We start from the raw sequence: 13,335 nt of genomic DNA, 5'->3' as shown, positions 1-13,335 counted from the left end.
GTGGTTTTTAGTCTCATACACACAGCTATTTCATCATTTGTAACCAGACATGCACTAACGGGAGAAATCAAATGGGCTGATTAAATTTTAATCAGATCCTCCACTGTTCACACAAAGAAGTATTATAAATGATTTGTGTCCTCTATTTTATTACTCTAATCAATTTCATTCCTGTTGTCATTAGAAATAAACACCAACAACAGAGAAGGCAGAATATCTCCCTACCACTGTTAGACAACAAGAAAAGCTGTGGGAAACAAAATCCATTTTACCACACATTTGAGTTCACCCTCGTGCCTTTCAACTCAGATATAGATTTAAATGCCCCAGATTGCAGTTTCAGGTACAGTAGTTCATCAATGTAACACAGACCGCCCTGCATCAAAATGTCTAGTGAACATTGAGCATTATTCTTTGGACTTGTTAAACCAGCCAGTGTTGGCAGTTCTTCACTGGTGAGTGTCCTCAGCATATTTCCTGCTGGATGTTCATGTCCATTTTTTTTTGGGTCAGACCATAAATAACTGAAATACTGTCAAGCCACTTTTACTTACACAGTGAAAATAAGGTGGTAGCAGCAGAACAATACCCTATTCATTGCAATCATGTTCAATTAGGAGAAAAAATTGAAAACAAACCCAAAAAAAAGCTCAGCTGTACTTCCTTGCATTTATGTCAACTATGCTTGACTTAAAGACTAATTAAAACTTTAGCATCTGTCATAACTAATTCAGCACACAAACAGCTGCAATGCTGTTTATTTTTAAGAGACACTGTGGGCTAGAAGGAATGTAATGACGAGGGTGTCTTTGCTTCCTGTCTGCCGAGCAGAATTCAAACAATCTTTGTGTCACCTCTCGCAGCATGGGAATCCACTTTCTAAGCTATTTTTAAGTGAATAAGATGCACATTACAACTCAGGTTTGAGAACTATCCAATGGAGAGACAATTTCATTGCAGATGCACAAGTCTGTAACACAATTTATTCAGGCTGAAGGATCCTGAAGACCTGCAGTGACATTTGATTCATTTTTGATGGCAATGTCCCGCAGCTGTTTGGAACAACAATCAGAGCAATCGCAGTTCAACTGTTTAGGTTGTTTTCTTGGCACAACTGAGTCCTCTGTGTTGATGCCTTTCTGTGTTGGCTTATAATTGTTGAAGGCAACTACATGATTTGCATGCATTTCACATCCTGATTGGATTTGACCCAGTGCTGGCTAAACCTCACAAACCGATATGTTTTGATAAAAAACACAGAATCTCATTTTGGGAGCACAGGCATCTTTTTAGGATTTTCAGTTTTATGCAATAAAATTGTACATTGCAGTATGTGCTATATTTATCTAACATGCCATAAGTATTTCCCCTATTTCTACATTGTGCTTTCATCTCTCATGTGTTCTCAATTATTACTTGATTTCCCAATTGGCCTTTTTTTTTTTTTTTTTAAAAGAAGGAAACACAAATAAGTACTTGTTTTGCAGAACAATATATTCTCCATTGGATAAACATAGCCAGAATCCCTTTCACTGCAGGTATCCCAAATAAAATGCTCTTGATGTGCCTGGACATACCAATTAGGATTAAGAGGGAAAACAAGCTGCTTGAAGAAGAAAGGACAACACTTCTCATAGTCACTACCCTGCCTTCCTACTTTATTGGTGCAGCCTGTGGGATATTTGAAGGTGTTACAAAGCCTGTTGACTTTGGGGATGATGCTGTCCAGAAGTGGCCTCAGCCCCCCAGGAGGAAGCCAGAGGGCTTTGTTGCTGATGGGGGAGTGACCTGTTGGTCCCTGGGATGCAGACAGCATGAAAGCAGAGGAGAGTCCTCTCGCTGGCACCTGTGACTCAAAAGCATTTTGCCATTTCCTTGTGATGAATCAAGGCAACAAATATAGTACGAAAGAAAGGTGTCAGGTGCGAACAACAAATCAATGATAACCTCAAAGAACCACGTTTTCACAGAGATGTAATACAGTTGTAATAACAGTTTTAATCGCTGTGTCTGGTTGTACTTTAAGTACAGAAGACTGGGGCTTTGTGTCTGAGAGATAAACAAGGATATTGACTCTGATGTGGAGATACTGAAAAGAAAAATGAAACAAGGTGTGGAGGACAAAATGATATTATCTATATTCCCCCACCTAAAAAAATCTGTATGCATTCCATAGACTGAGTTGCACACATTTCTGAAGGGTCATCTGTCTCTTTCTCCCTCTCTTCACTCAGAGTGCTCTGGACCACTGGGCATGGAGGGCGGAATAATCTCCAACCAACAGATAACAGCCTCTTCCACCCACCGCGCTCTCTTTGGCTTGCAGAAGTGGTACCCATACTTTGCACGCCTCAACAAGAAGGGCCTGGTTAATGCCTGGACTGCAGCCGAAAATGACAGATGGCCATGGATCCAGGTAAGGCACAGTCACAGGACAAGCAACACTTGAATCTGAACCAAGGTCAGATACAAATGAATTACTACAGACTCACAATCTTAATTACAGAGAGGCACTTTATTCTCTTGTTTGTTGTGACTTTAAATAGTTTCGTTTCACTTATATTTAAAAGCCCCCTGTCGTATCACTCCACTCAGCAGTTGATGGTTTGTATTAACTGTTGACTGTGAGAAAGCAACTATTTTAACTTTGCAATTAATTACACATACAGTAAAATTGATGGCTCACTTACAGGGTAATAAAGAGCCATAAAACTGTAAGCTGGGGGTAGAACAGATGCAGGTGTAGTCAAGCATGAGGAACAATGTTAAAGGGCATAACAGTTTCCAGCTAGTGGCTGGCATGTCTCACTTTTTGGTGATGAATTGGTGAGAGTCACTCAGATGTGTCATCACTGGTTCTCACATTTAATTGCAACACGTCCACAGAAGTGACTGCATGATCAGTAGGTGTGCTGTACTTCATGACATACGTGAAGTTTAACAATAGGATTTCCTTTGGCAGAAAAAGTATGGCATGCACTGATGCTTTCTCTTTCTTACTTCTGATATGCATCTCTGTAGATCTGCATTCTCCATGGTAACATAGACTTTTTTGTTATTCATTAAAATCAAAATAATGATAATTAAATAATTTAGCTCGACAGTTCAGTTATTCCTGTCCTTTTATATAATTATGTTTCAATCACCACCTGGAGGCCTACACCTCCCATCCTGTGGATTTTCAAATGAAAAGAAATGAGATATTTACAGCAGCAAAACAATAACACACTCAACTCCTGTCACCTCTTTAATTTAACCTTATTGCTGTGCCACTAGTGAGTGCTTACTGTCAAAGAGCTACATGAACATATTGGTGGGATAGATTGCCTAATAGTCCTGAATTTTTCTTTAGTTCTCAAGCTTCCGTCCTGCGCTGCCCTGACAGGACCCCGGCATTCTTATTTCTAAGCCTGTTTTAATCCTAAGTGATCATTTTCCATGTATTGTACTACAGAATTTCAGCCCTAGCTTTGTATTAGATGTAATTGTATTAGGCAAAGATTAAAATGATAATGGTGAAGCATCTGCACTTCAAATGTTCTGGCTCCAGTTGGGGCAGCATAATTATAGGTGAAATGTGAATCATGATATTTTTCAATCAGGATTGAGATGACAACTTTCCTGTGATTCTTGAGAAATATAATCTCTTTATTATTAAGACTGCTCTCACTATATATTACATACTTTAGGAGGATGGAAAAACTATATACTGGCTGCTATGTAAAGGGCTTCTCACAATATAAATAACAAATGTAAACAAAACATTAGATAAATGGTGTTTTAATCAGCCTTTTCAGGATTCGAAAAGGAACGGTGGCATCTTTATTTATTCCCTCCCCAGACTACACTGCGGTGGAACCACCAATAGGCATATCATAATCTGTCTGATGTCACCATGACACACACATCAGATTTGTTTTCAGATCCTCCCTGTTTGCTGTGTACAGATCGTCACAGGGTGTAACACAGTTCTGCCTTTTTTTGTCGTAATAGCTCAGGGAGAGAGGGTAGTGACTGGTTTGATGCAGTGGATCTTTCCGCTAATGCAAATATGGCAGAATTGTAGTCATGTAAAAATGAGATTGAAGAGGGGCGTGAATCAAGATCCTCATTCAAATACAATTAATCCTGCAGACCTTACTCTCTTGCGTTCTAACAAACACAGACCTGCGCACAACTGATTCTCTAGATTTATGTTGAGCAAAGAGTCATACATCAAGACGCTGTGCTGAAACGGCTGTGGCATATAAAACAACTGTCAGATGACGTATAGCTGTATTATATAAATTTGCCATCAACTCCAGTTCTCTCCCAAGGCCAGTCCCACAGAGTACACAGTATTCCAGATACTAACACATGATGATACATATTGAATGTACTCATTAATTATTTATTTAGCCTGTTAATTAATTCATTATCCCACAGATTATCTTTTTTCCAGTTTTGTTACATTTCAGCTCCATGACGACAGAGACGCCGACAGCAGCCGTAGAGGTTTGCTGTTATCAGATACATAATGCACAGACAACCGTAAACAAAACATAAGAGGAAAAAACAAACTACACTGTAACAGCGTGACGGAGAAAGTGAAGCGCTACCTAACAACAAGAGAATAAGAGTGAGACAGGGAAAAATGGATTCGTAAAAAAGGAAAAAGAGAGAGAGAAAGAGAGAGAGAGAGTCCAAAAAAAGCCGGCAAGAGTGGGAGAAAAGGAGCCTGGCACATGGCGAGTGTGAAGACAACGGAACATAAAACATTCAGCTGGTTTGTTTGACTTTAATGATGCCATGTGGGATGTTGTGCGGGATGCTGAAGGCATTGTGTGTTTCTACAGAGGGCCTGGATAATTGGGACGTGAGTACAGAGGTGTACAGTCGTGTCAGTGCATTGGGATTATGCTAAGGAGTCGTTGGTGTGCTTTTGTAGTGCAGAGTGATGTGGCGTGACTGTGTTTGCATGTCTGTCATGTTAGACAGGTTACACTGACAGTTGACATCCCTATCTGAGTAAGGGATGAGATTTATCTGGCTCTTTCTAAGGTTTTCTCTGGTGCAGTATGTAACTTTTGGATGTCAGCCAGTTTCAGCTCTTTCCCCCTAAACCTCAACAAATGAATCGAACGTAGAGCAACATACTTTGAATAATACATCACAGGGCTGCAGACAGAGCACACATACACTGTAAACGTGTTTGTTTGTGTTCACCTCAGTTTGTGTGCTTGTGAACTGTGTGTGTGCGTGAGCTCGCCACTGTTCGCACATCTGTGTACTGTGAGAATATCAGTTTTCCACAGCCTCACCACTACTAGCTCACACATAAAATTGCATTTGAACACTCAAGGGAAATATGCTGCCGGCCTGACCAATATCAGCAAAAAATAGCTGCAGTCGGCCATGTTGGAAGAATGAAACAATCCAAATCACCTTTGAAGGCTAAAAGGATGTAGGCCTATACATAATTTAATGGTCGCTAAACAGTTGATGACCTAATGTCCAGACTCAGATTTCCATCCACTGCTGCTAACATTTGCTGGCTTGTGTATATATGAGATTATAAATGTATCCCACTGTAACTTTAGTTATTCACATATGCAACAGCCTACAGTATTATGTGATTGAGATGTGACCCTGACAAATTCCTTTACCTAACAGTTTACAAAGCATGACAGCAATTAACAATAATTGAATTAAGCTTTTGAAACATACACTAAACGATGTACAAAGTGTTTTCTAAATTTTTCCAGAACATTTTGGGACTTCAACTTTTACCTTTAGCACTGAGTTAAAAACTGATTTTAGCTGTGTGTACAGTAATATCTAACATGTCTTACTTTGCTGTGGTCACCATTTGCTCCTAGAGATGCCTGCAATAGTGGCGTGTCATTCACAGGTTCTGCCACAACATATCAGTGGTATTTAGATTTGGGGGTTTTATTCATACCATTTTAAATCATTTAAACCTTGGACTAAACATAATAATAACATGCATATCCAGAGTTGTGACACTAGATTATTTTTTATGTCGTATCATATGAAGGATATTATGCCTACAGTTATAAGGACCCATTTTTCTGACATGTAATGGGTCTGTGGTCAGGTACAATACAGACCATATGGTTGATTGTCTTATACACCAAATATAAAATCAGAAAAATAAACCAAGAGCCCATGTGTGTATTTTAGTTTGTATCCATTTTTTATTACAGGGTAACTGGTCTCTTAGGCAGTTTCAAGGGCAGTTTAGTTTGTTATATGATTTAGTTCCCTTGCAGCTCAATTCTCAGTGTTCACTAGGTTCTATTTTCCATTTATACACTCTTGAACTTTGTACATGCATCCCTTTGAGCTCTTGCTTGTTGATGTGATTATACTTTGGAATAGATAGTGGTCTTTGCAATACAAGTAAGTGGAAGTGAGTCACTGTGTAGTCAGTTCCATTTTCACACAGAGGCTGTTGCTGTAAATATATGTGTCCTAATGAGCCGATTAGAACATTTAATGGGAAGTATTTAAAAAAACGATATCATCTTGTTCTTCTTTGTTTACCGTAGTGCTTTTAATAAGTTATGAATTAGTTAGCAGCAGCAGTAAGCAGGCTTGATGAAGAATTTAAGGTTTAGTCATGATTAGAGATGAAACTGACAATTATTTTTGTTAGTGATTATAGTGTAGATCATTTTCTTAATTAAATAATATTTTTTCTGTCAAGAAAATGCCCAAAATATCCCAGTACAGTTCCTTAGAGCTGAGGCGGTGGCCGCTGAGGACAAACACATTTGCAAACTAACCGCTAACTGATAACAATATCTTTGACCAATTACTATCATTTTTTTTTGTTATTACTATTTTTTAACACACGTGCAGACTTCCACTCGTGCCTTCAGTCATATTTCACAGCAAAACGTTACACAGGAGGACTTACAGTATGTGCCAGTTACGCAGTTCGGTCCCATGAAGGAAAAGGACAAACGTACTCGGACATAGATGCAGTATGATCAGCTGTAACAACAGCGCTGCTAAAAAAAAGAAAAAAGAAAAGGATGTGGGTCGCTGTGCTCTCCAGCCAGTTCAGCTGCAGCTCCACAGCCGTCAGAGGAGCCTCTGCTGTCCCTCTCTCTTCAGCCTGGTGTTTGGCTGCACTTTGTATAAACACAGCTCAACATTGTAAGATCTACAGTAGCTGCTAATGCTGCTCAGCTGTAGCACCATGAGTATTTTATAACGGCAGAAAAAAACAACTATACTTTCATTGTCACAGACACTCAATAGAGCATTTGAGCCAAGTTTGTCTGCTTTTGCGTATTGTATTCAAAGATTGGGTGCAACGGCCTCCTATGTACAGTATTTGTAAACAACTCATTCTAAGCTACGAGACAGCTTTCATTTGTATGCGATTGTGATTAGACTTAGGTAAATACGTATTTATGAAAGCCATATTTGATTTTTGCTAATAAAAAGCCAAAAAAGTTACATACTGTCCTTTTAAGTCTGGAGCTATTTTGTTTGAAAACTGACTGAAAAGAATACTTGAAAAAAGAGTTGCCATTAACTAAATTCAGTTGTGGTCATGTTGCATAAGTCTTTGCCTCTAATAACCAAATGAAAGGACTATTAAAACTGGAATCATATGACCATGCTAATGCAGTCTGTAGCTTTGTTCACTGTAACTCAACAGTTTCTTTTGCTGCCTAAGGTATAAAAAATGTTTGTATTTTCCTGAATTGCAGCTGCTGTATACTGTAGGTAGTTCCAGGACATTGCTGATGGTTGTATGCTGAACATTGTCTCACAGTAGTGAATGTTTTTCAGAGAGGAAACAGATAAAATCACACCATGCAAACAAGTGGTATTTTCTTTGTGTTGCAAAGTTCAAGAACAGAAGTTCTTTTTTTCAGAGGCTGATGCATTTGTACCATAGATCTTAGTGTGTGCGTGTGCGTGTGTGGAGAAAAAATAAAGGGTGAAAGGGTAAGAGTTCACCCTAAACTTTGCGTTGCACTTTTGTCTTTGCAGTTTTCTTCATAACTCTCTTGAGTGCAGAGTTTTGAACCAAACTTCAAGAGAGCATCTGTCTGTTAAGGACACACAATGTTTATCCAAGTATTTTTGCCATATTTTGTGAAATAGTACTAGGAAAATGGTATATCAACAGGCACATAAATAACTTCCTTTGGTTCAAATGATCAGAAACTGAATGTGTTTGTCATTACAATCTTTATACACCCTTGTGTGCATTTTACACCATTTAAGATAACTGTTTCTCACAGTTTTTCCTTTAAACTCAGCGTACAAAGGTCTGTGCACTGGGGATGTTTCTAAAGATGCCTTACTCAGACAAATAAATGCATCACTATTAGCGCTGAAGTGACAGAGGTGTGTTTCTGAGTGGTCATTAAAAATGTGAAGGATCACCCCAATTACCCAGGCAGTGGCCTTTTAGTGACAGGGCCTCTAATTAGTACGAGAAGTATCTATCTCTATGGAGAAAACTGAGAAGAGCGAAGAAATGCTGTGAATGAGAAAGAGTGGGTCATTGCAGCTCTGAGGCTTTAAGAGGGGTGCTTATGTATAATTAACTTGATACGACGGCTTAAGTATGTAGAAAAATATGTGTAATTGAGTCTTGTCACTACAAATGGACATTAGCAAAGAAATCCATGCAGCAATGCAATTATTATACATTACTCCACTAGTTTCTGACAGTTCAGACAAGGTTGAAGAAAACAGTTCTTTCCTAGTGCTAGACCCGTAAGAGCCAATACTCTAATCTCTAATGTCCCCAGGAGACAGCTTAGAGTTTTTTTTTCATTAACAGAAAAGGAGAGTATAACTTAGTGGGCTCTGCCTATCGGTTTGAGCTTTTGCTCTCAAATATTTTACTTGTAAATTGCCTTATTTCATAGTAATGTTACCATTTTAGCACCGGAAAATGAGCTCAAGCCCCCAGAATACCATCCTGAATATGGTCACATTGTGAGTGAAGTTAGACTTCTATTTCTCGAGGATCAGGATTTAAAATGGTTAATGTTCTTTAGTAGAAACAGACTTCAGCATCACAAATATAGACTTAATTATTTCATTACCACATTAACTTAGGGGTTTTGTTGTGGAATGCATCATCCTAAAAATGAAACAAAGAAAAAAGAAATCCAACCTTGTATCTACATCTATTTAGTCTGTAATTCTTTTTTGGATTTGGCTATTCCTGCCTAATGGTCCTTTGCTTAAAGCAGAAGTAAACGGAATATTTGTGTTAATATAAGTCTTAAATAGTTATATCTTCCGACGGCAATCACTTACATAGAGTGTTTGGTCTGAAACACGGGTCTGTCAGTCACTCTGCTCTGCTGTAAGCCGAGGAGAAAACGTCTTGTATACTTCCTTGTATCCTACAACCTTTATCCAATGAGGAGAGAGAACGGCATGAAGGGCTGTGTGTGCAGCCAAGGGATGCGCGTGAATGTGGTGACGTAGGGACGAGGACCAATAGATCCATGATGAGGGCGGGGGCTGCTAACTAACGAAGTTAGCCAAAACGACCGGATCGCTTACTTCTGCTTTAATACTTTGGTTAACAGTGTTTTACCACTGCCCTTCATTTCTGCAGCTACGGAGGAATACACAGCTATGTTTTTTTTAAATATTTTTTTCCAAAGGGTGAGTAAGATTAACCAAATAGTTTTTGTTTTCACCTAAAAACCAAGCAGTTTGGTGTGTGTAGTTCCAAATGAATTAATGAATAATAGTCATCACTTTATTTTATTTGTCACAGGATATCAAAGGTGCACTGCAATATTATGTACCTGAAACTACCTGGTGTTATCCTGCCCTCCTTTTTTTTTAAATCAATATTTAAAATTCACTGTTAGAAAAAAAACACGAGTGTGTGTGTATGTGATTGAAGTGTGTGAGTAACCCAACACAGCAACACTCCATATTTACCACAGGCTTCTTCATGTTGTCAAAGTGAAGTGAACTGTCATCAACTGCCATCAGCTGTTAAGAAGAATAAAGAAATATCTCTCCAGATTGCCCCCCCCCCCCCTTTTTTTTCCCCACACCAACCACCCTGAATGTGATAGGCTGAGACTCCAGTCAGTCATGGATGAATTCTTGTATTAATAATGTTTTGTTTTTTTTTAAACCTGCATTAATCTTTATCAAAATAATTATAACAAATATATACATTTGGACACATGAAACTAATCACTGAGATCATCATGTCTTGTGCAATTTAATGACTTCAGGGAGAAATGCTGGCTCTTTATGGGGGGATCTTTAGGAAATCATTAGTGTCGACCAGACAATATGCTGACCACTTAGTTTAAAGACATGAAATAAAAAGCAAGGATGCAATATTGGAGCTGTCTTTTAAAAAAAAAAAACTTTGTTAAAGACTCAATAATTCAGTCGTCCACCTATTAACTCTAAATGTATCATCATGAAGAGACTAAAACACATGTAAAGATAAGAAACATAAATGAAACATAGATATTTAAACCATCCCCCAATCTCAACCTTGTTAAACACACTTTTGCTAGATCAGGAGACAGAAATCTATGGAAAAGGTGCAAATTTGGTAAAATATGCTCTATCAAAGTGACCTGTGAAACGCATGTCAAAGCAAACCTCTGACCAGTGTGTAACGCATCCATTGTGCCTAGATAATACTGATCGTGTGATGTGTGCACTAAGCAGGATCTATCGAAGCATTCATCACTTTCCTCTTTCTAAGCTCTCTTTTTTCCTCTTGGCTCTCTGAGCCACTTTACATTGGCACCATATTGACAGTCTGCACAGGGTTGACAGAATGGATCTGGAGCGTGAGGATTGATTAAATGTTCCATTTGATCACAGACTTTCTGAATAAGATGGATGGTCCTGACAGAAAAGATACAAGGGAGTGAATTGATTCCCATGACTTGCATACGCACACTGCGCACGTACACAGATGCACACATTTATAGTGTCTGAAAATGAAGCTGAAGTTCTTGATTTTACCTTTTCTTTTTTTTCCACAGATAAACCTGCAGAGGAGAATGAGGGTCACAGGCCTTATTACCCAGGGTGCAAAGCGTATCGGTAGCCCGGAGTACGTCAAGTCTTACAAAGTAGCCTACAGTGATGACGGAAAAACATGGAGAACATACAAAGTCAAGGGCAAAGATGAGGATATGGTGAGACGCACACGTGGGCACGCAAACACAGACATGCACACACCCATTGTCATCTCTCCCACTCCTTCCCTTTAGCTTCTCACTCTGCAACACACAGACGCACACTCGTCCACATGAACACACTGTGACTAGAGACTATGCACTCAGTCAAGGGCAGGGTGGAGGACGTGATGAGATGGCTTTTTAATTAGCTAGCACACACCGGGCCCATCTTGCTGCCCCTTACCCCCTCCACTTTTATGAGTTCTAGATTGAATTTTTATACTATTTGGGGATGAACAGCCACCAAATAGGCCACACAGCGTTCTATCATTCCTGACAGCAAACCACGGCTGTCCTCCATTTGGCTGAGCTCCGAATGACCCTGACTTCCAAACTTGTTCTCAAATTTATTACAGAGAACAATACGCCTGGACCTGAATATTCTATGATTTTGTTGTTGTTGCTTGTTTGTCTTGTCTTTAGCTTTCAGTCAAAATTTGACTGTGTTTGATTAAGTGAAAAAATTAGTTTTGAGCAGAGTGAGAAATATACCCATAGACTGTAATGGGGCCTGTGGGTGTATTTTAAGTAGTTGTATGCCCCGATCCTTGACCTAATACAACCTGTTTTTTTATACTTGTTTGACCTATTGCCACCCCTGACTGCTCCCGTTTCCTGTATTGAATGAACACACAGCTTAAAGCCTGTGTAGCTTTCTCTTCCTCTGCCCTTTTCTCTATGCCTACCTCACTTATCCAGAACATCAGTCACTCAAATCAAAGAGTTTCTGTCAGACTATCTCAGGTCATTTGGATAAAACACTCCAGAAGGTATGGCGATATAATTGGAGCACTAATTTAAAACACACCACTGTTCTTATGAATTACGGGCTCAAATGGTGCGAGAAATTGTCTGTTTTCCCCTGTAATTCTAGCTCATTGACCTTGAATGACAGCAATTTGTTGAGTGTGGAGTAGACACTAGAGACAGCGCCGGATAGACTGCCACATTACGGTAAAACTGATCTGCTTCGCCATCCTCCCCGCCCCCATCTGCTGTTATTTTATCCCCTGCAACAGATTTTCAGAGGAAATGTCGATAACAACGCTCCATCAGCCAACTCCTTCACCCCTCCCATTGAAGCCCAGTACGTGCGCATCTACCCCCAAGTCTGCAGGAGGCACTGCACCTTACGCATGGAGCTGCTCGGCTGTGAGTTAACAGGTGAGTGAGCTGAACTCAATCCATCCAACTGTGTACACAAAGTCGGTAGGAGGTGACAACACTGAAAATAGACAGTTTTTTGTTTGTTTGTTAGTACAGTTAAAACAAATCTGTTTGCATTTGTTGTTTTCAGGCTGTTCTGAACCACTGGGAATGAAGTCGGGCCATATCCAGGACTACCAGGTCATGGCCTCTAGCATCTTCAGGACGCTCAACATGGACATGTTCACTTGGGAGCCTGGGAAGGCCCGTTTGGACAAACAGGGCAAGGTCAATGCTTGGACAGCTGGACACAGTGATCAGTCACAGTGGCTACAGGTAAGATACTATCTGAGCTAAACCTGTTATCTGTTGTAGCTACCGTAGAGATAAGATCAATATATTTGCAGGGGGAAAAAACAACAACAACAGCCACAGTTCTTCTTGCAGATAGCTGACTTTCACTCTGCTGAAGGATTAGCTCTTACCTCCCTGGCATAATAATTGATTGTGTGTATATGGTGATGGGTGGATTCAATGATATTTCATAAAGAGACACTTCATTGATGGGTACACTGTCAGTTGTGAATTGAATTATATCTTAAAATCTGTCCTCTATTAGCCAGCTCTCAGTATCATTCCTCGAAACAGTCAGTAATAGGTAGTCATCTCTTATTTTTTTACATGCCAGTCTTTTTGAATCCAACACCCACGCTGCCTCTGTTGCAAGAGTTTAGCCTTGTTATCTTTGGCTGCAGCCCAGGCTTCCTATCTCTATGAAAACGGCCAATCCATTTGTTTTCATTACTGTAACTGATGGCTGAAAATGTATCCTGTAAGGGACAAGATATGCCTCTAAGTGAACATTTATAACTCAGTCTTTTTGCCTAACAACATGTGAGACTGATCAAAGCTGAGTTTGAGATACATATCAATCGGACACAACCGTGCCCAGCTTGGCCTCTTGTATGAC

At 39.6% G+C, this 13,335-nt stretch overlaps 1 protein-coding gene across 2 annotated transcripts in view; it reads left to right on the top strand.

Annotated features, from left to right (window-relative positions):
* edil3a (EGF like and discoidin domains 3a) overlaps nucleotides 1-13,335 on the top strand; it is a 120,053-nt gene that overhangs the window by 73,275 nt on the left and 33,443 nt on the right. For both annotated transcript variants that reach the window (XM_085787036.1, XM_085787037.1), the window contains exons 5-8: nucleotides 2,235-2,416; nucleotides 11,022-11,177; nucleotides 12,239-12,383; nucleotides 12,517-12,701. In XM_085787036.1, the coding sequence (XP_085643162.1) occupies nucleotides 2,235-2,416; nucleotides 11,022-11,177; nucleotides 12,239-12,383; nucleotides 12,517-12,701 (668 nt within the window). The remainder of the gene's footprint in view (nucleotides 1-2,234; nucleotides 2,417-11,021; nucleotides 11,178-12,238; nucleotides 12,384-12,516; nucleotides 12,702-13,335) is intronic.

This window comes from Trachurus japonicus, chromosome 9 (assembly GCF_045865225.1).
Source record: "Trachurus japonicus isolate A0001 chromosome 9, Traja_1.0".
NCBI lineage: Eukaryota > Metazoa > Chordata > Actinopteri > Carangiformes > Carangidae > Trachurus > Trachurus japonicus.
This window is presented reverse-complemented; position numbering and strand designations above follow the sequence as displayed.